Consider the following 21,532-nt stretch of genomic DNA (forward strand, 5'->3'; position numbering starts at 1 on the left):
GAGACACAACCAATCGCTGCCGAGTTCGCGTCAATGACGTCGGCATGGAACGCAATACCGCACTGTAGGACAGAGTTCACCCGCGCGCTCAGACCAGACAAGACAAGAGATAAGCATCATCTTCGACCTCCTGACCTCTCCTTCGACGAGAAGCGCTGGCCTTGGCTCTCTGGCTCCCCCTCTACAACCCATCCACGATGTTGTCTCTTTTCGCTGCTCTCCCGGCCATCGTCCTCTCTCTCCACTTCACCATCGCGGCAGTAGCCCGATTGAGCGACGCACTCCCGACCCTGCACGCGCGAACCTATCGGAAGACGCAGCTCTCGGCAGCGAAACTCTACCCCATCGTGCCCTTCAAAGACGACATTCCCAGACACATGCGCTACGTCGGCGCCTGGTATCTACTGACCGCCGCCATGCTTGCCTGGCCTTCGACGCGCGGCAGCCTGCCGACGCTCGGGCTCGTGCTCTTCTGGACGGGCGCCGGCGCCTGGAGCCGGGCCAAGAGCGGCCTGAAGTTCCGCCTGCCGCTCATGAACGCGTCCCTCGGCGTCTTGGTCTTGTCATGGAGAGACTCAACGGCTGACTGGGCCGGAAGAGAAGAAAAGAAAAAGAAACGCGACGCGCAGGACGCGTTTGCCATGGGAACGTGCCGCGCGCGCTTGGAGGTGGATGATGTAGAAGGCTGAGATGACATCACCATTCGCTCGAGCTGCTTGGATCTACCATTTTATCTTCTCTTCGTCGGTCACGAAACATCCATCTTCCCGTCGCCAGTATTCAGTCAACATTCGAGATCTACAGAATTCAATCATCAAGATGGCCGCGACACGATCTGACGACACCCATGCCAAGGCCGACGGCGCTCACGGTGATGCGGCTGCCGGCGAGAAGCATGTCATTGACAATCAGGATAATGGGGCTTCGCCAGACGCAAAACGCGTGAAGAGAGATGAGGCCGACGATGGGAAACAGACGACAATTGAAGAAAGCTTTGCCAAGAGTGGCGAGTCCAAGCCCACAACCACAACAGACGAGTCACGCGACGATGAAGCCGATGAACAGACGAAGAATGACAACGACACGGAAATGGGCGATAGCAAGGACGAGGAAAATGAGGACAAGGAAAGAGACAACAAGGTCGATGCCAAGCCCACCAGTAGAAGCGACACCGCCGAGAAGCCCCACGAAGACCCCGACGTCCCCTCTAGCATCCTCGAAAAGGGTCTCATCTACTTCTTCATCCGCGCACGTGTCAATATTGATGAGCCTGAGCAGGTCAACGACATTGCTCGCAGCTACTTCATTCTGCGACCTCTCGCCAGGGATGCCCGTCTCGGCGAGGGCCCCATCGGCGACGCGGGCAATAGCCGTCTGCTGGCGTTGCCGAAGAAGGTCCTCCCTCAGAGTGGAAAGGATCGATTCATGGTCTTTGTCGAAAAGTCGGGCGCGAGCTTCAAAGAGCTGAAGGAGACCTTCCTGCAAGGCGCGGAGAACGTGACCAAGACGCAGGGGACGAGCACGACGCCTCCCGCCACGCCGGCCGCCGAGGGCGTGTATGTGATCACCACCACCGGGCGCGATAGCCACCTGGCGTACATGATCACCCTGCCTGGGGAGCTGGGGGAGGTACAGAAGGACCTGGGTGTCAAGGAGCAGGGCAGCTTTATCCTGAGCACGAAGAACCCCGAGCAACCTTCGCCCGCGAACACGCAGTTGCCCGAGGGGCCAGGCTTCTCCAAGGAGTCAGTCTTTGCTTGCTCCGACATCGCTATTCCCTTGCTGACAACGATTGCAGGATCCAAGACGAGTTTCAGGGCCGTCGCTGGCTACCCTCGAAACCGGCGCACTTTGACTACCCCAACGCGCAGATCCTGCTCATTGGCGAGTCCAGCGGTATTGACAAGGCCGTTGAGCCGCAGCAGAAGGACCAGAAGAATGGCAAGGAGGAGCCAGAGGAGGTGCTGAAGGATCTGGAGGATGGCGATGTCGATCGTATGAAGCATCTAGGCGGAAGCGACTCAGAGGCTATTTTCAAGGACTTGAAAGCGAGTGCGGATGACTTTCCCAAGCTGATGACGACTTTCTGAGCTATAGGAAAACCACCTGATTTGATGGAGATGGCAATGCTCAACGTCTTATCGTTTGCTGATTTAGGCGCGAGCTTGACAGCCACCCGCATTGGCGACAGCATGTCACGTTCGAATTGACATCCATCGGTGGCATCAAAGGCCGCTGGTAGTTGTTCTGCTAACAGTTAGCTGTACAATAAAGGTCACGGGGCGTTGAATATGTCAAGAATCGTGCTGGCAAGCCTCAAATAGAGGTCTGATCGTACGGGTCCTCGACGGGATTCGTCGATGCGAAGTGCAACGAAATTGCGACATCGACAAATGGTAAAAGAAGCGTCTATTGCAGGCCGGCCCGATGAAAGATTGTATTCCTAACTCTGTTCTCGGCGAACAAATAATCTACGAGAACATAGCTCTCAATGTTACTGACTGCGACAACTCGGTGAAGGCGGGGTAGTGACTCCTGACCGAAAGCTCCTTAGTCAGCCGCGGGGTTGTTCCTGCCACTTCGCACCACCTGCCGTTGACTCACGACTGCGGCCAGAAGTTCGGACCCCTCCTCCGCGATCTTTAAAGTCCGCGACGTGTCGCTACCACCGTACCTACTCTCCCGACTGCTTTCGGAGCGAGCTCTAGCAAGCCTTTTTGCTGAGACCTTCAGTAAGGACCAAGTGTCTGACAGCATTGACACGACTTTCGTCGCTTGCGACCTCCGAGCACCCTGCCAACGCGCACGAGTATCGACCCCGCGTTGCGGCCATCACCATGTCTGCCGCCCCCGAAGCTCCCGCCCAGGAGGTCCCGCCCGCCGCCGTAGGCGGGGCTCCTGCCGACTCTTCGCAGCAGAAGATCGATCCCTGGAATGTTTCTGGTGCTGTGAGTGTTCTGTGCCAGACCATGGAGCGGGCAATCGGCCATGCACCCAGGCTGCTGGCTCGACAGAGTGGTGAACGAGGGCTGATCTATTCAGGTCGGCGAAGATGGCAAGATTCAGGCCATTGATTACAGGGTACAACTTTCGCCGTCCTACACGATCCAATCGAGACGACTGACGTATACTACAGAAACTTGTGGACGAGTTTGGCACCAAGCTCATTGACGAGGCCATGCTCGAGCGTTTCGAACGTGTTGTCGGCGTTAAGCCGCACCACCTCCTCCGACGAGGCGTTGTTTTCTCCCACCGCGACCTCGACCTGATCCTCGACCGATACGAGAAGAAGCTTCCCTTCTTCATCTACACAGGTACGCCAAAATAATACGGCATCGGTGATCAGTACGAAGTAGAATCGTGTGCTGATGTAGTTTGTGTACAGGCCGAGGTCCCTCTTCTGACTCGATGCACATTGGACACGTCATGTGAGTTTCGTGTGGACTTGTAGAAAAGTCGAAAGGTGGCGACTAACGTATCAGCCCCTTCACGCTTACCAAGTGGTTGTCGGATGTATTGGATGCGCCGCTTGTGGTATGTTGAGACTGAACATGCGATTCCCATTGCACGACTGACATCTTGCAGATCATGATGACGGATGGTACGTTTCGCAGCTTGCGCTACGCCAACTCACAGACGGATGTAGCTGCGTTTATGGACTAACACACTTTCATAGATGAGAAGTTCCTCTTCTCCGAGAAGCGAACGTAGGTTGCTAGCTGCACACTTATTGCTGCCGAACTGGGCTAACCAGCAAAAGCGTCGAGGAAGTGAAGGGATACACCAAGTCCAACGCCAAGGACATCTTAGCCATTGGCTTCAACCCTGACAGGTTTGTGCTATACCAGTGGGTGGACCATTGAAGTCATACTGACCAGTGTTGTTCAGGACATTCCTCTTCAACGACTACGATTACGTCGGCGGCAAGTTCTACGAGACCATCTCCAAGGTATCCAAGAGGATCACTGTCAACACTGCCAACGCGGCCTTTGGCTTTGATGGCAGCTCCTCTATCGGCAAAGTAAGAAAAACAAGGTTCTGCTGCCGACTTTCACTAACGGTGTGCAGGTGCACTTTGCTGCCATTCAGGCATCAGCCTCCTTCGCCCCGTCATTTCCCCACATCTTCGGCGCGGATGAAGCCCGCTCCAGCCAGATTCCGTATGAATTCTGACCAACATGATGTCCTGTCTGATACAATATAGCTACTAACGCAATCCAGTTGCCTCATTCCCTGTGCTATTGACCAAGGTGAGTTCTTTTAAATGATTCCCGTCGCCATGTTAGCGTCACTCCTCAACCATATTGGCCTGTTCTTTGACCTGTACTTCGACTGTTGATGGGCTTCGCAACTCAAGCAGCCACATCGTAGACCTCATACTAATTCTCAAAAGACCCCTACTTCCGCTTGACCAGAGACATCAGCCAAGGCCTGAAGTACGCGAAGCCCTCGCTTATCCATTCTCGGTTCCTCGACGCCCTGCAGGGACCTGGCTCTAAGATGTCGGCATCTGTCGCATCCTCTGCCATTTTCATGTTCGACACACCCAAGCAGATCCTGTCCAAGATGAACAAGTACGCCTACAGCGGGGGACGCGAGACGGCGGAAGAGCAACGTGCGCTGGGAGCCAACCCCGATGTCGATGTCAGCTATCAATACCTTCGATTCTTCCTTGAGGTACGGGTCCACCCCCCTACGCTCTTCACACTCACTGACAGGTCATAGGATGACGAGGAGCTAGCCCAAATTGAGAAGGACTACAGGTCGGGCAAGGATGGATGACTGGCGAAATCAAGAAGAGGTAAGAGTTGCCCGCCCCTCGAAGGATTTTACACCACTGACGGTAGCCAGGTGTGCCGAGGAGTTGTCCAAATTCTGCACAGGGCTTCCAGGAGAAGGAGGGCGAAGGTGACCGACGAGACTGTCGCGCAGTTTATGACTCGTCGTCCCTTGGTCTGGCGCGGTTCAGAGGGCCTCGCCGACCTGGCGGTCAGGCCTAAAGCAGATGGCGAGGGCAAGGCCGAGGGTGAGGGAGATGGAAAGCTGACAAAGAACCAGCTCAAGAAGTTGGAGAAACAGAGGCAAATTGATGCGAAGAAGGCGGCCAAGGCCCAAGAAAAGGGTGCCAAGGATGCCGGTGCCGCTGAAGCGCCGGCTGCTCCTACCGAGGCGACGCCTGCGTCGTCATAGGACTGCAAGACAATATACCATGTTCCGAAGAGGCTTTTGATGGAGAAATGATTCCCTCGAAACATGACCGCAATTCCAACACCCCTCATGTCCATTTCGGGCTTGGCTTGCTGCTGTGCTCCCACAACTGGAAGGTCGTCAATACAAGCGGCATCGCTGCCGAGGGTGTTCACATCATTACTGAATGGAGCGCGGAAGCAGCCTCATGCGCGTGTTCTGCATAAGACAAGGATTACGCAACTACCCCACGAGATCCATCGCATCTACCTCGAGACTTTGATTGGCGGCATATTATAACCGCTCGATTGTCAGCGGCAGATCGCCGACTTGGGCTGAACAACAGATGGCTCGGGAAAGCCTAGGTTGGTGCCGAGACGGCCGAACCTTGTTTCTCTCATCCATCAGGGGTGGCACATCATCTGTAGAAGGCTGTCAATGCGGACTTGGGGACTTTTCATCGAACCTCCTGACCATCGCTCATGCAAATCCAATCGCTTTTAACCACTGTGCCATTCCCACCAGCCAAATCGTAATGCGTGAACAACAAGGCTATCGCGCCATGAATGCTAACACTGGTGGATAATTGAAGATGCTTCACAGATTTCAACACTCGGCAAGTCGGCATTGGAGTACATTCGAGGTCTGGGTAAACATTGTGCGGCTTAATTTTAGTATAAAGGTCAACAGATTCACTCTGAGTCTACCCATAACTGTTTACCACTCATCAGCCGCCGTCGAGTCCCACATCACCAGCCTCTCAAACCTACGAAATCCATCACCGGCATCCATCTTAGGTCTTTTCATATCCTGTGAGCTTCTGCAAACATGCTCAACAGCAAGATCGCTCTGGCCTTGTTCGCTGCCGTCGGCGCTGCAGTGGCCCAGTGTGGAAACGCTGCTGTCGATGAGCTTGTTGGCTACGGCGCTGCCACCACTGGCGGAGGCAATGCCCCGCCTGTTGTTGTGACCACATGCAGCCAGTTCACGGCGGCTCTGAAGAACAGCGGTGTTATTCACGTCAGTGGAATCATCGATGGCTGCGGCATCCTCCGTGTAGAGAACAACACCTCGGTTCTCGGCCTCGGTGCCAAATCCGGCTTAACCGGAGGTGGCCTGCGGCTGTACAAGGTCGATAACATCATCCTTCGCAACCTTCATCTCAGCATGGCGCCCCGGGGCGGCGACCTTGTTGAGGCTGAGCGCAGCACCAACATCTGGATCGACCATCTCGATCTCTCAAACGCGGGCATCGTCGGCAACAAGGACTTTTACGATGGTCTGCTCGACATTAAGCGTGCATCGGACTGGGTCACCGTCTCGTGGACCAAGTTCCACGACCACGTAAGTTCTCCTCTACCTACATGTCCCTGAATGTATCTGACCGCAGATCAGTGGAAGGGCTCCCTCATCGGCCACTCGAGCAGCAACACAAAGCAGGACGCCGGCACAATGCATGTGACATACCACCACAACAGCTTCATCAACGTCAACTCGCGCCTGCCTTCCATCCGCTTCGGCACCGGCCACATCTACAGCTCGTGCTACCTCGACAATCCGACATCAGGCGTCAACTCGCGCGAGAACGCGCAAGTCCTCGTCGAGTCGACGTACTTTGAGAACACGCGCCGCGCCATCGTCACGGACCTCGACGCGAAACTCGAGGGCTGGGCTGTCGAGCGGAACAATGTCTACGTCAACTCGGACATTGACATTACGCAAGTGGGCAGCTTTGTGGCACCGCCTTACAGTTATGATGTCGATGCTGCTAGTTGTGTGTGCGACTTGATCGAGAGCCAGGCTGGAACTGGAGTCGTTGGCTGATCGTCGACAAGATACTATGGTCTAGTTCAGCGTGGAGTGCGATGGGAAGATGATGTGGAATATGAATTTCTAGTGGATATACAATATACATCATTCATCTTCAACAAGTTTCTAAACCTCTCATCATGATAATTATGGTTCGTAACATCGGCGAGAGAAAGCGAAACAACTTGGCATGACGAGGAAGGGTGCCAACAGGTTAGGTGTGGTCTTGGCCTAGGTCCTGAACCACAGCTTGAAAACGCACTTGGCGATGGCCAAAGTAATCAGAGGTAACATCTAGCGTATCGCACACGTTTGCCCAAGACCTTCATACGCCTTATGAGGTGTTCTCTGGTAATCGTTTTTGTGAAAGACCACTCCGCCTTACATTAAAGCAACCAACACAGGTCGCATCATTACACGCCGTCGCTTGCAGTGCAGAACTATTGAACTTCATCTCCAACATCCACAATGCCTGACACAGCATCTGCAGATAAGGGATTCTACAGGAACAAGAAGAACGCCATAGTCATGACAATCGCGGCAGACACCCGGGGCACCAACGTCGCAGCAGCGCCATACTTAGCCCAGGTCTGGCAGTCGCCAAAGTCGTACTTGAGGTATGGGCGCAGCTTGATGCTCTTGATGGAGTGGGGGACGGACTCGCACCGGCCAGTCTCGCCAGTCTGGCAACTGGTCTCGTACCACGGAAATTCTTCGACGTCGTCTCTCTGGCACTCGTTGTTCGCGCCATAGGTGTCGAGAACCCAGCGACCGTCCTTGCCTTCTTCAGACTTGCCGTCGGAGGACTGGTTGCGCTGCTCGAACCAAATGACGGACCAATTCTTAGCTGGGTCGTAGTCAATTGAGTCGCTCGTGATGGACCACTCAATGCCCGGCAGTGGCAGCCTGTCCACATCAACGCCGTTGCCGTAGGTGATCCGTTCAGAAACCGTGTCGTTGATGAATCCCATCCGCCGGTTACCTCCGAATATCTCTTCGACGTCAATGCAGGTTTCGTGTCGGGGTATCGTCTCGGTGGTCAGGGTGATGCCCCCCTGTCCGCCTCTTCCGCAGCTGTCTCCCGCATCAGAAGGGTAGAGTGTGAACGTGAAGTTGGTGTTGGTGTCCCTGAATACCTGATTAGCTACTTGCCAGTGGTGATTTGACATGAGAACCCACCACTGTGCGAGGGCAGACAAGGGTGCAATGGCAAGTAGAATTGTCGATGTTTGCAGCATCTTGGTAATACGTGTTGTAGATGTAATAACAGCCGTGGAAGATGTTACACTGGAACCAATTCTTTTGAACAGAGGGTGAGCAATAAAGCACTGTCATTATTATAGAGAGGATATAGTAGTACCCGCGCGATGACTGGAGTATCTGACCAATTTGCCTGCAAAATACAGTGTGATCGCCTTCCGGCACGATTCCAATGGCTTATGTTTTTTTAGCCAAGGATGGCTAACAAGACGTCATATGGCACCCCACATCCCTTGAACACCAAACCTCGGGTGAAGATCTACCCTTCGCTGCGGGCGATCGCACAGGGGACGTGGACCAAGAATGGCCATCGCGACTGAGATTGACGTAACTGGGGCATGAATCACTTGAGGCTCTGACCGCCATCCGAATCCTTCATCCTTTTAGGGCCACAGCTGGCTGCGGCACAGCGAGTGTCCACCACGACCTTGAATCACACATCCTTGTTCTGAGGTTCAATCATCCCGTTTGGGTAGCATTCTGCATTATGTGACGCTGCATCTTGTGCAGTGTAAGCCTAAAATAGCAATCCCCTTCAGAATGGCTCTGGCTTGAGCAAACTATCGCTATTGCATAGCAAGTATTTTGGAAGCCCCCGTCTGTAATCGGAATAATGCTTACACGACCGTCGTGAACACTTGCAACCCCCCTTTGCTTCGCCATTTCACCTCGACTTCCGGCGCAATGAAAAAGATAAACCCTTCCTTCACATCAAACCCCTGGCCATCGCCCTCGAGGACGCCCTCGCCCTTGGTAACAATCGCAACGCCAGGGCCCTGGCCCTTTGAAATGACCTCCTCATCGGTTTCCTGCAGGTTCGTCAAGAGCATGTCAAATTCCCTGAGCGGGGGCCTGTAAAGGAGCGTCTTGCGATTTGTGCCGCGCTCGCTTCGCTTCGCTGGAAGAACTGCATCCGACGGGCGGTGCACAGCAAACGTCAGCGCATCGCTGAACAAGTCGATGTTGTCCCGATCGCCCTTGGGACAGAAGCCCGTGTTGAGCACATTGTTGCTCCGTGCCATGCACTCCACAATGTCGCCGGAGAGGTAAGCATGGATGCCGTCGGCCGGGATGAACAACGCCTCGCCGGCCTTGAGCTTCATAAAATTCATGCAGACGACCGCCACGAGGATGCCGGGATCCTGCGCGCCAAAGTCCCGCTTTAGCCGGGGCAACAGATCGAGGATGTACTTGTTCTCGCCGAGGTCGTCGCGTGAGAGCTGCGCCAGGGCGTCTTGTGCCGCAACAACCTTGTCGTCATTCGCGAGGAGAATCGCGCGCGTAGCTTCACGCAGAGTTGACTGCGTCCACGGAGAGGTGGCGTTGGGGATGAAGGCGCGGAGGGCTGGGATGTTGAAGAGCGGGGCAATCAGCTTGGTCGGCTTCCAGCCGGCGAAGACCTCAAAATCAGATAGTGCGATGGCGATCTCGGGCTTGTGATTGGGGTCGGTGAACTTTTGGGGGTCTTCTTTGTGGAGCTTGGCCGCCAGCTCCTTGTTCGGATGCATCTGTAGGGGAAGGGCTTTGTTGATAGAGAGAATCTTTGGATGTCAGGACGGATTTGCCTTACAGAGGGGAGGGAAGTCTTACTTTGGGGAGGTAGGGCAGTTGTCTGTTGAGTTCTTTGTTGACCTTGTCCCCCAATAAAGTCATATTATTTTTTTGGAGGACATCTGCCAGAAGCTCTCCTGTGGAGAGAACACGGACAGGAAAGTCTGGGTAGTCGCCGAACCACATCTCTGAGTAGTGTTGATCACCGTCAATCTCAAAATCTGTATTCGGCGTATTGGCACAGAGGCGGGCAGCGAGGGAGTCTCTCCCCTTTTTGCCCCAATCGTAATTGTTGCATGTGCCGCTAAGCTGAAAGATACGGTCTGTGGACGGCATGATGAGTGTCTTTGGATGGAAAAAGGCGGAATGCAAAAGTGGCCGGCTGAATGAAAGGCCGTGGTACTGTTTGATAGTCTCTGGGAGAGGATGTTCGGATGAACCTTGACGATGGCTTTCTCTCACAGCAGCAGGAGCTGTTAAATGTCTACGCAATCTTCCAGGAGCCTGCTTGTCTTCGCGCGACCATGATTTCCTCAGTTCACGTCACACTCCGTCATTGACGTCTGGGCATAGGCAGCGGGCTCGGGGCCCAGTTCCTCAGTCTCGGCGGGGCCGGCCCCACAGCACTGGAGCCGGGCCGGACTTGACTCTCCGGGCCACTCATCGGCACGCGCAGCACGCACCTCTTGCAAAATCACGATGACGGAATAAACATTACATTAAGAACTAGAATATCTCATCTCATGGCCTCCATCTTATCAGAAGCTGTAGCAAACATCCCACAATGGCACCCTGACATTGTACAGATCCCGCTGCCAGAACTTGGTCGCGAACGCCGAAACGTTGAAGTAAAAGTCCGACGCAAACTCAACACCGTTCGTCTCGGCGCATACGAGACCGTCCTTGGGAACCTCAAAGCCCGCGTCAATCTGCGCACCTGTGCCTCCGACCCAGGCATCCTGTTCACCGCGCAGCTTGAACTTGTTGGCAATGCCAGGCGAAGCGGTGACGCGCTGGACAGGTCGACGAGGCCACCGAGAAGCTTGAAGGCCAGCTGGACTGTGACATCGGCACCAACATCGAGGCGCACATCGGCAGCCTGGGAGATGTTGGCGTAGCTGTTGTATTGAGGCTCCCAGCCAGAAGTGCCGGACTTGGAGCCGTCGAGAAGGTCGACATGCACGTTGCCGGCGGGAATGTTGACGTCGACACCAGCATGAAGACCGACGGCCGCAGTGGCCTCAACGTCAAGAGCGAGGCCAAATGCAATACCTGGGCCGAGAGAGACGATGCCGGGAACCTCGACGAGAGACCACGCTAGAACATCCGGTGAGTAGCGGATGGTCTCGGCAAAGGATGCTCTGATTTCGGCCGAGACAGCGGCGGAGGAAGCAAAGTTGGCATCAAGATCAAAGTAAAGGTGCTCAAGGCGGAATCTCCAGAAGTTGTACTTGAGGTATCCCGAGAACGTGATGGTGGACTGGAACCAGGCCTCTTCGGCAGTGACGTCAATGTACTGACCGTCAGAGAAGAGCACAGTGTTCTCAGGCAGACCCTCTGCGAAGCTAAGCGAGATGCTGGGGTCCAGAACGAGACGTCGGGTTAGAGATGCGGCAGGGAGAGATGTGAAGGCCATCTCGCAAGATTCTGAAAAGGCGTCAGCAGCATGTCACGAGACATGAAAGCAATTCACTGACCTGCGATGCTGGCAAGTTCCTTCCTGGATGCCTTAACAGTGACAGCCAGCTTTTCAGCATTGGATGACACGCCGGACGCGAGGAAGAAGCCGCGCTCAAGGGCTGCGTTGCAGTTACCCATGTGGTTGGTGATGAGGACAAATGCCTCATCGTCGCTCCAGTCCTTAACAGCCTCGTTGAACCCTTCGAGATTCTCAAACAAAACTGTGACTGTAAGGTTGTTGCAGATGACGTTGCTGATAGAATCAATGTGTTCCAGAACGACAGTAGGGTTGTTCATGGTCAGGTTCATGCCGATGAAGCCCGGCTCCTCCTCATCCGAGGACGAATAGTAGAGCGAAACATTCTGCGCAGGCACAATGTTGATAGGGTCGCTGCGGTCGATGCCTGGAGCCGAGCAGGGGCCAAAAGTGTGCGTTGTGTTGTCAGGGTGAGTGTCGGGCTTGGGAGGCTCGATAAAAGGACCCTCAGTAGGGAAATCGGTAGGCTTCGTCGGCACAGTATGCGCGGTTGCAGTGGGCTTGACATTAAGCTTGGAGAAAACAGGCGTGGGAGTAGATAAAAAAGAAGACTGAGTCGATTGGGGATCGGGCATCTCAACCACGATATAAGTAACCCTTTGGGTCTCCGGCGAACACTGGCAGTCCTCGGCTCTGACTAGACTACTGGAGACGAGGAGAACGGCGGCAGAAAGCCATGAAAGGGCGAAGCGCGTCATGGTCAGCCCGAAGAAAAAGATATAAAATGAATGTGTTGCTTGGGAAAGAAGAAAACAAGGATAGGACGCTCACGATAGAGAGCTGATGTTCAGAGAGTGACGACAAGACGACCGCGACTGGTGCCGGGCTAGAATCATTATCACAAAGGTGCCGGCATGGCGGGAGCTTAGATATAAGAGACAATGGGACAAGGACCTGTGCCGAGACATGTCAACGCCACGGGGGGAACTAGTGACGGCAACCATCGCGAGCACCTGCAGGGCCGGCTGTCGGCCGAAGGGCTGAGGCGATAACGGCGCGATCAGATCCTCAATTGCGCTTTCGATATGCTTCATTTTGCTCAGGCCCCCCCTCTGTCGTGCCGTTGGACAACGGCCTAGGCTCAATTAATGAGGTGACGCGTGTGTCCAGCGAATGAGAGTACGCGATGGCTCGCTATGGCCCGCCATAGTGGTAGGGCACCTTCAGGTGAGTGTGCCGAATGGGCGGCTTGGAAGGCAAGTTGGGGATGACATCCGATTGAGGGTGGATTATTGGACCCTTTTCGTTCAGATCATCGCAAGGATGTAGCGTTTGTCATGCCATTGCCCCCCAGTATATGGACTAATCGGGCAGCAGGTCAGGGGGTGCATCAGAGGACCTTCACTGCACATGAATCGCGTATCGCATGTGACAGGAATTTGAAGGGAACAACGGCGGACCTTGATATGGTATGCGGGGTCATCGACCACTGAGGTTCGTTGACGAACAAGTAATCTTGTTCATACTGCCACGGTTGGACGGCGTGCTGGCAGATCGCTGGCGCTGAGAGGTTATAGTTGGATAAGCATGGAAGAGAGACACGGTCGGTCAGCGACGGCGATGTCGAGGCCTTGTAGAACGTGATGTCTATGCGCATGCTTGGCAAAGTTGACGAGATCTGCCTAACAAATGTTTCTTGCAAAATACACCAATAAATGCAACAAAACGGCCTTCCCTCGTGCTTCTAACCCGTAGCCCCCCCGCCCCTTGTCCTTCTTCGGATCCGATGCCCAGATCCAATTTCAACGCATTCATTCTCGTTTATAAACGGGAACGAAAGGACACAGCTCATGGATCCGCTAAACCATCGTAACATGGCCCATATGTGACATGCCACCGCCGCTTTTCGATAAGACGGTCAAGCGTGACAAGTAGTTTGCTGTCCTGTCGCGCAACCAAAAGTCCGCCATGTTTTAGCTTTGCGCTCTGGGTAATTGCAACAGTGAAAGTTCTCGCCTCGGCGTACTCGGCGTGCTCGACGCGTCCAGATGCACTCTCTCGGCTCCTCTCAAAGTCAGGCACCAAGGTCAGCTGGTCATGACCGCCCAGGGGGGATGGAGTCTCTTGCAAGCCTTCGTTGTGGCAACGAGTCAGTCAATCAGGACTTCCGGCCGTACGGCACCAAATATCTTAGCATTCGGTCTTGGTCTACGCGAAAGGACATTGCGGCAGGGCACCGCCAGGACTGACTGTGTTTTCGGGGTCACCAGAGTGTTTATGTAGCTAGTTTACTGGAGAGCCTCAAATGTATCGACAGCAGGGTCGCCGTGGCGCTTTAAACTTATGTTGTCTTCTCGAACCGTATCCTATACCACGAATTTGCCACGAAGACGAGGCAGATCAACTGAACACCGCGAGTCAGAGTGAGTTTCTTCGGCATGTTGCATAAAGTGCCTTTTTCCTTTCCAGGAATGCTCTTGGGCGTGGCGGATCTTGATGCGCGGTCGTTAGGATCCATGTCCGATGTCCGAAGCTCGAGAAGGTGCTCGGCGAAATATGACTTGATTTCGGCCTCTCCGAGGACAAGCATCATTTAATAAGTCACTGCAAGCTGCTTCGGGACGCTTTCAGGTCATTGACTCAGCAGAGGCTTCCCATGGTGGGATAGGAGATGGGATGCGCAGAAGATAGACAAGGTCTCCCGGATGTTGAAAATCTAAGCCTCGGAACAAATTCAACTTTCCATGTAAACAACGAACTCGTATTAGTAAATATCAAGTGGATTTAAGTCACGAACTCCCGCAACGGCCACAAGCCGCTGACTGTGTCTATGGTGAAGCTGTGGCCCAGAGCAAGGAAGCCAAGTGAGGGATCATCAAGCTGATGGTCACCGCATTGGCTTATACCACACTGCTCCGATTTGGATGCAAACCTGAAGCAGGGCTCGCACAGATTTGAATGTTCTGCATCCCCTGTCGCCAGAGTAGCTGCGTCAGCCGCACGTTCATGAACTAGTGTTGATGCGATCAATTGTGTTGTGGACTATACCGAGTATGCAGGATGTCGAGGCTTTGTATCGCGAGCCTACAGACATGACCGAGACTGCTTGGACAGGTGAGGCCACTATTTCCTCGCGTTTCGGCGCAAAATGGATGTTCATCTGTTGTCTTCCAAGAGAGCCAGGATGGCTTTTTGGCGTAAACGGAACGTTGGGGTTGGGTTTCCTCGCGTATTTGCGATGCTCAACATGCGGGCTTCGATCTTTTTCGGTCGAATTTGCCGGATCGTTCGAATATTGCATGTTCATGTCGTGCAGACTTTGTTCAAGCTCAACCACCTCGTCTATATCATCGTCGGGGTCCGAGAGACAATCATATTCAGTCTCTGGATCACTCTCAGGGTAGTCGATCATAGGGGCATCTGTGTCAAAACCGTCTTCATTTTCGAATGCTTCGGAGGCAATCTCACGTTGTCGTTGTTTCTGCTCCCAGATCTGTGCGCGCATCTCAAGTTGGCGGAAGCTTTCGTCGTCATCGCTTGCTGTAGGTATCGCAATCTCGTCTTGTAGACGGTACCTCTTGACGGTCCTCGCGCTATGCAAGTCCAAAGATGGTGGTCTCTTCATCGTTATCAATTTGCGGGGCACTCGGTTTTGGATACAACTGCGATTTGCTATGTTGAGGTTCGGTGTCTCGGCTATTCAATCTGGCCTAGAGGTCGGAAAACATGTATTTGTTTTTTTGAGCTCACACAAAGCTGTCCAGGCAGCAAACCCAGCCCAGCCTGGCACTCTCTGTGATATTCTGGAAAGACTAATAGCTCTTTTCGACTTGATGGATTCAACAAAGCACAATTCAGTACATCAAGGAGCGCTTATTGCTGGTCTAAGCCGGGTATCTAGCGAGCCTAGGCCGGTCAAAGAAACGTTTCGGCTCGGGCGGCAAGCGGTGCAATCCTGGTTACTATGTCCTTGTTCGCACTGATGGCGAGTAGCCTATCACTGAACCAGCAATTACTGCTACAGCCGTCACTAGCACCACCAGCGTGTCGTTGCCGCCGCTAGTGCTGCCACAACCGTGGCTCCGGAAACTCACACTTGCCTATATGTCAACTACTTCACATGCATTCGAACTATCTGTCGCATAACCAGCACCACCCTGAAGCTCTACAGGCGAGTGTAAAAGTGATCATCAAGACGAAGAGCTGAAGTAAAAGCCCATTTCACATCCCAGCGTCAAAAACAAATATGCTCCCGGCGTGGTGTCGTATCCGGCTCACCCTCGGATATCCAGTACCCAAGACTTGGTATGCATTTGTCCGCATTTCCCTCTGTTGGCACCTGCAATGGTGGGCGCGGATAGTTGCCAACGCTGCGCCATTGCGTTTCTGGCTCGTCCAACAGTCGGCCCCCTTCCCTCTTTCCCACGCTGTCGAAACATCGCCATGGAGACTGCCAAAGAGGCTTTCCATCCTTGTCCTCTCTCAGCTCGAGAGAATGCTGCGCTTTGAGGGTGACTGTGTGGCCCGTATAGGTAGAATAGAGGTACTGTGGTATCTCTACCCTCATGTTGAGGTGGGGTTCCATCGACAGGTAGAACTCGTCGATCATGCGCAGCGGTGATCCTTTGCCGTCAAAAAAGGTGTGAGGAGGACTTCGAGGCGAGCCCTGTAGAGAGATGCACAAGCTTCTAAGACGGTGTCGGCAGTATGCAACAACATGTTCGAGTATCACGGCAAGATGACTGAAGTCCTGGCGGACGGCGCGCTGGCCTTCATTGACTTCACGTGCCTTGATGAGGAGCTCCAGAGATGTAATGCTTTCCAGCCGCTGCGGTACAAGTAGCTCGGGTAAATGAAGCATCAAGACCTCGCTTCTCAACATGATGATATTGGTACCGTAGAGGATATCGATTGTCTCGAAGTAACTGTGGTGCATTGAGTAATTCAGCGAGCGCATCATCTACAAACTTCGGGATACTCACGCCTGTCTACAGCTTACGAGAAACCCCATTATGCCGATCTCGCGGTTGTGCGGCGACAGGCTCTCATAACAGTTACAAAATCCACCATCACTCGGCATAAAGTTGTCAAACCAAGGGCCTCGCCAGACGAACCGCTGAGCCATGCCGGTTGGCGGGAGGTCCGGGTGATTCCGGTGACAGACGCAGCCCTCCCAGCGCCATGGATTGTTACTTGCGACATTATTTTGGGGGCACAACACTGGCCTGTTCGTTTTGCATTTCCGTCCATTGCATTTCTTGTGTTCCGTCAATGGTCCAAAAGGATTGGCTTCGTCGTAGATGAGATCCACGTGAAGCGTCCGTTCGCCGAAAGCTGCCACGAAGATGTTCTGTCGAATATCGGCGGGCAGCTTTGTGAAAAGTAAGCTGGTCGAAGGTTGGTTCTGGATCTCGACACGGGAGATTGATCGACGGCATGGTAGTGTTGGGTAGAGCGGCTGATCAGCAGTTCGTTTATGTGGTTCTGAGCCGACCAAATTTTTCCTTGGCCATACACTAAACCGAAAGTTTACCATTGCACGTTACAAATTTTGCCCGATCGCTTGCGGAAAGACAATACTGGTTGGACCGACTGATGGCAGACGCCCTTGGTATAAACGAACAAGGGGTGGTCGCGAGCAAGCCACTTTGGTTGACTAGGTACTTGTGAGAGCGAGAGGATGAGAAGAGGTTATCCGCAGGCAATTTCCGCAGTCCGTTATTAAGTAGGCTTGGTAGGGCGTTAGAACACACCTGAACGCTAGCTCTCTGTGGAGACGAGGGCCTTTCGCTGCTCTTATATAAGCGCTCCCCTGATCTCAGCCCCTAGACCAGGCCTCTGACACCCCCTGTTCCCTGGCTTCACAGATGCCTCCTGACAGCAGGATACCTCACCATAATATCACGCTAACACCACCACCGTCACCAGATCGCTTGGATACGTAGTCATCGCTTCTCGTTGTGCACGAGTTCTTTGTATCTATATTATTGCCGACGACTGCGCCATGGGATCTCTGTCGGCTCCCCGCTTACAAATATATTCGTCTTCGAGTTGGAACAGTGAGTAGTGGCCTTCACTTGGTCGATGGCGCTCAAATGGTGCCAGGTAGCCAATGTGTCCAGTGCGTCTCTTGGTTACAGACACATCTGCACTGTAGATCAAGGCAGCCAGCTACAAAATACAGCAACAGAATACATGCATCTTTTCGGCACTTGATCCCCTCCCATTGAAACAGCGTCGGCGCCAACAGGGCACCCTTATCAAAATTACCGCCCTGCTGGAAATGGTTGTGCGGTGGAATGAACACCTCAAGAAAGCTGTCAAGACGAACTCAAACAAAGAAATATTATTGCGGAGCCTTCAATTGCATGGGAGGTGGTCCACCTTCACTTGGCATGATCGAGTGCACGTCTTTAGCCAAACGATGACACGCATTCATTCAAAGCACGTGCCCAAATGCGAGGTGTTGTGCGCAGCGCAAGTAAAAGTTTCAGGCAAAGACGTCGCTGCCTCCCCGCTTCGTCGACAACAGACACTGCTTGCGTTGACTAGGCCTTCAACGTAAAATTATCGACTCGAAATACGTCCAAGTGACGGTAACATCAGGAGGCATGTTGGCTGCCCAGTAGTTTGGAGTATTTTGAGAAGACCAGGATTGATCAGGCAGCCAAAAGGCGCTCCGTCGTTAAAGCTGTCTATCAACACTCCACATGGTGCTCAAAACACAGTCGTATTTCCCACGAGCATGCCACAACTACATCGCTTCTTTTCAACAAGTCATGTCCACATTATGCACGTCCCACATTTCACATCCGCCTTGACGCAGCAACGTCTTCAACAATCTACCACTTGGCCTCCTTGCTCTCGGTAAAGGCCTTGAGGATGGCAACAATCTTCTCGAGGGCGGCGAGGTAGGTGCGCAGGTCGGAGGCGACCTTGGCCTCGTCGGAGCCGAGCTTGGCGTAGAAATCCTTGCGGTAGGGCGTGGCGCTCATGGCGGCGCTGAAGATGGGCTTGACGATGAAGGAGTGGTGGGGCTTGAGGGTGTTGCTGTAGGCGGCGCGGAACGAGTCGGCAAGCTCTTCGGAGGGGTTGGCAACGTTCTTAGAGAGGGCGATGGAGGTGAACTCGAGGCCGCTGTGTGCGTGTTAGCTTTGTTCCTTCCCCCCTTGCTCCTTTCCATGTTTTCAGTGACCGTTGGGAGGGAGCGGCGTACCGGGTCAGCCAGAGGAGACCCTCGGCGGCGACGTGCTTCTTGGAGGCAATTTCGGCGCGGACGAGGGACTGGAGGTCGAGGGACTCGGCGGGGGCGGCGAGGAGGCGGTCGCGGATTTTCTGGAGAGTCAAAACGGTTAACTTGAGCTGGCTGGAGGCTGCATTGTTGGCTGCCTCGTATCTGGGATGGGATGCACGTACCTTGACGTTACCGAGCATGTCAGACTTGACGGGGGAGAAGGCGACGGAGCCGAGAACATCTGCGAAAGGGTCAGCATGGTAATCTGAGACCGACGGAGTGGTTCGAACAAGAGAAACGCACCAAAGATGGTGGTCAGAGACTCGGTGGCCTCAAGGAACTCGGCGGTGGCAATGGCATTGTTCTTGTCGGCATCAACTGGGACGTCGACGAAGGACTTCTTGAAGGTGTCGACGATGGTACCGCCGGGGGGGATCGTGATGGCAGACATGATGGCGGCTGGTGATTGTTTGTCTTGGTTCGGGAAGTGTTGTCGAGTATGGAAGAATCAAGATGAGGTTGCAATGGAGGGAATCATGGAGCGGTCAAGCTCGGAGGGATGGTCGAGACCGAGACGTTGGAGGGGTCGAGGAGTAGCTGCGGCAATGTGGGGTCGATTGCGTTGTCAGGGATACACAGTGCGCGTGTCGACTATTAATCGAGGTGAACCGCCTGAATTACAGTGTTCAAGATCTATTGGGACGGTCCATGAGGGTACGCTTCGCGGAGGAGGGTCCCTGACTTCCGGGCCAATGGTGGGCACACCATCACTGATGGCGGGGCACCTCGAGATAGTCTGGAGCTGCCCCTCACCAGCAATTCCAGTAGCACCTCATCGTGGCACGAAGCAAATCGCCATCCTCATCATGGTCGCGCATAGTACATCCTTATCGCGTAGTGATTCCTAGCCGCCAACCAGACCAATGGCTCTTGAAGCCGCTCGCCCGCATAATGTCAGAACCAAGCTGAACTATTACCATGACCCTGGCGATGGATCTCCGCCGGTTCCTGTTCTTGTTGGGGGGTAATGCATCCCTGAACCATGAAACAGAGCCTCTCTGACAGCCCTCCTGCAGAAACAAGGTTACCAATGAAAGGCCCACCGTACCTTTCGAGGTGCAGGTTATTGACGTTTCTGGCAACGAGGATCGTTACAGCCTCAATAGCCATGGGTTTCAGTATCTCAAGCACGAGAGCCAGGAAAAGGACTTTACAGATGTGGCGGCACTGAAAGGTGCATACTACGCCGAGATGGAACAGCTCTACAAAGACCTGTAGGTGTATCGATGCAGAAAGTCGTCGGGAAACTTCACTGACATGACCAGCACCGGGGCCACCCGCGTCCACATTTTTGGGCATCAAGTACGCCGTGGCCCGTCCAATTGGCACTCTCTCGGTGAAGGCAACGCCGCAAAGAAAGGGCCTCTGCATCGAGTCCACGTTGACCAGTCCACAGACGGCGCAGAGCTGGTCCTCCGCAAACACATGCCCGCTGCCGAGGCCGACGAGCTGTTGCGGCGCCGCTATCAAATCGTGAACGTGTGGAGGCCCATCAGGACGGTGTTCAAGGACCCGCTGGCTGTGGCGGAAGCGCATTCGGTGGCTGATGAGGACCTCGTTGCGGCGCAGGTGCTGTACCAGGACGGATCTCGAAACGAGACGTGGGCCGTGCTGCCGTCAGCGAGACACCAGTGGTACTTCAAGTACGGAATGACGCCGGACGACGTGCTGCTGATCAAGTGTTTCGATTCGAATGTTGAGGATGGGTTGGCTAGGAGGGTGCCACATTGCGCATTCGAGGATCCGGGAGAGTTGGAGAGGGAGGACAGACAGAGTGTCGAGGTGAGAGCGCTGTTGTTTTACTGAAGGCCAAACCATCATTCGTGGTTCCAGACGCAGCGCGCCGACACTTCGAAGGAACAACACAGAGAAACCAGGAAGGAACGACAATTTGTTCAAGATGCATCAGGTCTAGCATGTGCCAATAGATACCGATCGTTGTAAGCCGTTCCGAGATTGTCGCCGCTGCCAACTAAAGGGCATCGTGCCCAGCAGGCAGACATGATGAACTAAAAAAAGGCAGGCTTGCACTGCACTCGTAGCACCTGCCCACAACGTGTGTTCTCACTCCTCACGCGGGCAGGAGCTGGCCTGTGATCGTATCTGCACTTGCAGCAGCTGAAGGTTGTGTCAACGGTCGGCAAATCGGCATGGAGGATTTGCGCCGATGACGTCAGTGCGGGAGCTAAAGCCCAAGCCAATTCCCGCCTTGCTACTGCCATCTCTGTCGTGCATCATCGCTGCCCCTCATTCCCTAGGATCAACCTAACCCCCGACTGGCTGTTCGATGAGAAGCAAAAGCAAGCGACGCTCAGCCTGGCCAGAGCTGCCTCCAGATTGCCTGCCCGCATCTGCTTGGGCCGGCGCGGATTCCATTTCTCTGGGATCTTCCTGCCCCGCGAACGCGCGGCCGCGACAGCCGATCGCGAGCCATGACAAGGCCTAGATCCATCTTGGCTGCCCTCACTTTTCTCGCGTGCGCGCGTTTGACACCAACCGCATTGATCTTGGCTCATGTCTTCCTCTGACTATGCCTGAACATATCCAAGCCATGTCTGTCTCCATCTCAGGAGAATTGGCTCGAAATGGACACACCCCGCTCTCGTCTTGTCTTATCCGTACCAAGCATAACTACCCACGCCCACGTTACCACCCCCTCATCTCCCCTAAACCACATGGGTTCCGGCCCTGTTTTTCGTGCGCTTGGCTGATCACGCCGTCGGATGACATCGCCTCTGGCTCGCTCAAGCTTTCTTTTAGTTCCGCCCAGCCCG

General features: G+C 54.1%; 9 protein-coding genes across 9 annotated transcripts; 4 read left to right on the top strand and 5 right to left on the bottom strand.

Annotated features, from left to right (window-relative positions):
* Window positions 1-197: 197 nt before the first annotated feature.
* Window positions 198-2,090, top strand: VDBG_08402 (conserved hypothetical protein; the record flags this gene model as incomplete). The annotated part of the gene is made up of 3 exons (XM_003001311.1): window positions 198-677; window positions 820-1,745; window positions 1,799-2,090. 3 exons carry the CDS (start codon window positions 198-200, stop codon window positions 2,088-2,090), a joined length of 1,698 nt encoding a protein of 565 aa, XP_003001357.1.
* Window positions 2,091-2,837: 747 nt separating this feature from the next.
* On the top strand, window positions 2,838-5,190 carry VDBG_08403 (tryptophanyl-tRNA synthetase; the record flags this gene model as incomplete). Its single annotated transcript, XM_003001312.1, has 14 exons — window positions 2,838-2,948; window positions 3,043-3,081; window positions 3,137-3,314; window positions 3,386-3,428; window positions 3,483-3,534; window positions 3,586-3,601; window positions 3,677-3,707; window positions 3,761-3,832; window positions 3,889-4,021; window positions 4,090-4,160; window positions 4,222-4,250; window positions 4,394-4,677; window positions 4,726-4,763; window positions 4,848-5,190. 14 exons carry the CDS (start codon window positions 2,838-2,840, stop codon window positions 5,188-5,190), a joined length of 1,440 nt encoding a protein of 479 aa, XP_003001358.1.
* An 825-nt stretch (window positions 5,191-6,015) lies between these two features.
* Window positions 6,016-7,011, top strand: VDBG_08404 (pectate lyase B; the record flags this gene model as incomplete). The annotated part of the gene is made up of 2 exons (XM_003001313.1): window positions 6,016-6,531; window positions 6,583-7,011. 2 exons carry the CDS (start codon window positions 6,016-6,018, stop codon window positions 7,009-7,011), a joined length of 945 nt encoding a protein of 314 aa, XP_003001359.1.
* A 485-nt stretch (window positions 7,012-7,496) lies between these two features.
* On the bottom strand, window positions 7,497-8,234 carry VDBG_08405 (predicted protein; the record flags this gene model as incomplete). Its single annotated transcript, XM_003001314.1, has 2 exons — window positions 7,497-8,124; window positions 8,176-8,234. The coding sequence occupies 2 exons, from the start codon at window positions 8,232-8,234 to the stop codon at window positions 7,497-7,499; spliced, it is 687 nt and encodes a 228-aa protein (XP_003001360.1).
* Window positions 8,235-8,873: 639 nt separating this feature from the next.
* On the bottom strand, window positions 8,874-10,143 carry VDBG_08406 (mannose-6-phosphate isomerase; the record flags this gene model as incomplete). Its single annotated transcript, XM_003001315.1, has 2 exons — window positions 8,874-9,797; window positions 9,847-10,143. The coding sequence occupies 2 exons, from the start codon at window positions 10,141-10,143 to the stop codon at window positions 8,874-8,876; spliced, it is 1,221 nt and encodes a 406-aa protein (XP_003001361.1).
* Window positions 10,144-10,565: 422 nt separating this feature from the next.
* VDBG_08407 (conserved hypothetical protein) lies at window positions 10,566-12,222 on the bottom strand (the record flags this gene model as incomplete). The annotated part of the gene is made up of 3 exons (XM_003001316.1): window positions 10,566-10,709; window positions 10,745-11,454; window positions 11,505-12,222. 3 exons carry the CDS (start codon window positions 12,220-12,222, stop codon window positions 10,566-10,568), a joined length of 1,572 nt encoding a protein of 523 aa, XP_003001362.1.
* Window positions 12,223-15,698: 3,476 nt separating this feature from the next.
* VDBG_08408 (conserved hypothetical protein) lies at window positions 15,699-16,589 on the bottom strand (the record flags this gene model as incomplete). Its single annotated transcript, XM_003001317.1, has 2 exons — window positions 15,699-16,389; window positions 16,447-16,589. The coding sequence occupies 2 exons, from the start codon at window positions 16,587-16,589 to the stop codon at window positions 15,699-15,701; spliced, it is 834 nt and encodes a 277-aa protein (XP_003001363.1).
* Window positions 16,590-18,306: 1,717 nt separating this feature from the next.
* Window positions 18,307-19,149, bottom strand: VDBG_08409 (het-c; the record flags this gene model as incomplete). The annotated part of the gene is made up of 4 exons (XM_003001318.1): window positions 18,307-18,601; window positions 18,681-18,799; window positions 18,881-18,939; window positions 19,002-19,149. 4 exons carry the CDS (start codon window positions 19,147-19,149, stop codon window positions 18,307-18,309), a joined length of 621 nt encoding a protein of 206 aa, XP_003001364.1.
* Window positions 19,150-19,621: 472 nt separating this feature from the next.
* Window positions 19,622-20,772, top strand: VDBG_08410 (conserved hypothetical protein; the record flags this gene model as incomplete). Its single annotated transcript, XM_003001319.1, has 3 exons — window positions 19,622-19,722; window positions 19,775-19,972; window positions 20,024-20,772. The coding sequence occupies 3 exons, from the start codon at window positions 19,622-19,624 to the stop codon at window positions 20,562-20,564; spliced, it is 840 nt and encodes a 279-aa protein (XP_003001365.1).
* Window positions 20,773-21,532: the final 760 nt, after the last annotated feature.

The sequence above is a fragment of the Verticillium alfalfae genome, genomic scaffold, assembly GCF_000150825.1.
Source record: "Verticillium alfalfae VaMs.102 supercont1.12 genomic scaffold, whole genome shotgun sequence".
Classification (NCBI taxonomy): domain Eukaryota; kingdom Fungi; phylum Ascomycota; class Sordariomycetes; order Glomerellales; family Plectosphaerellaceae; genus Verticillium; species Verticillium alfalfae.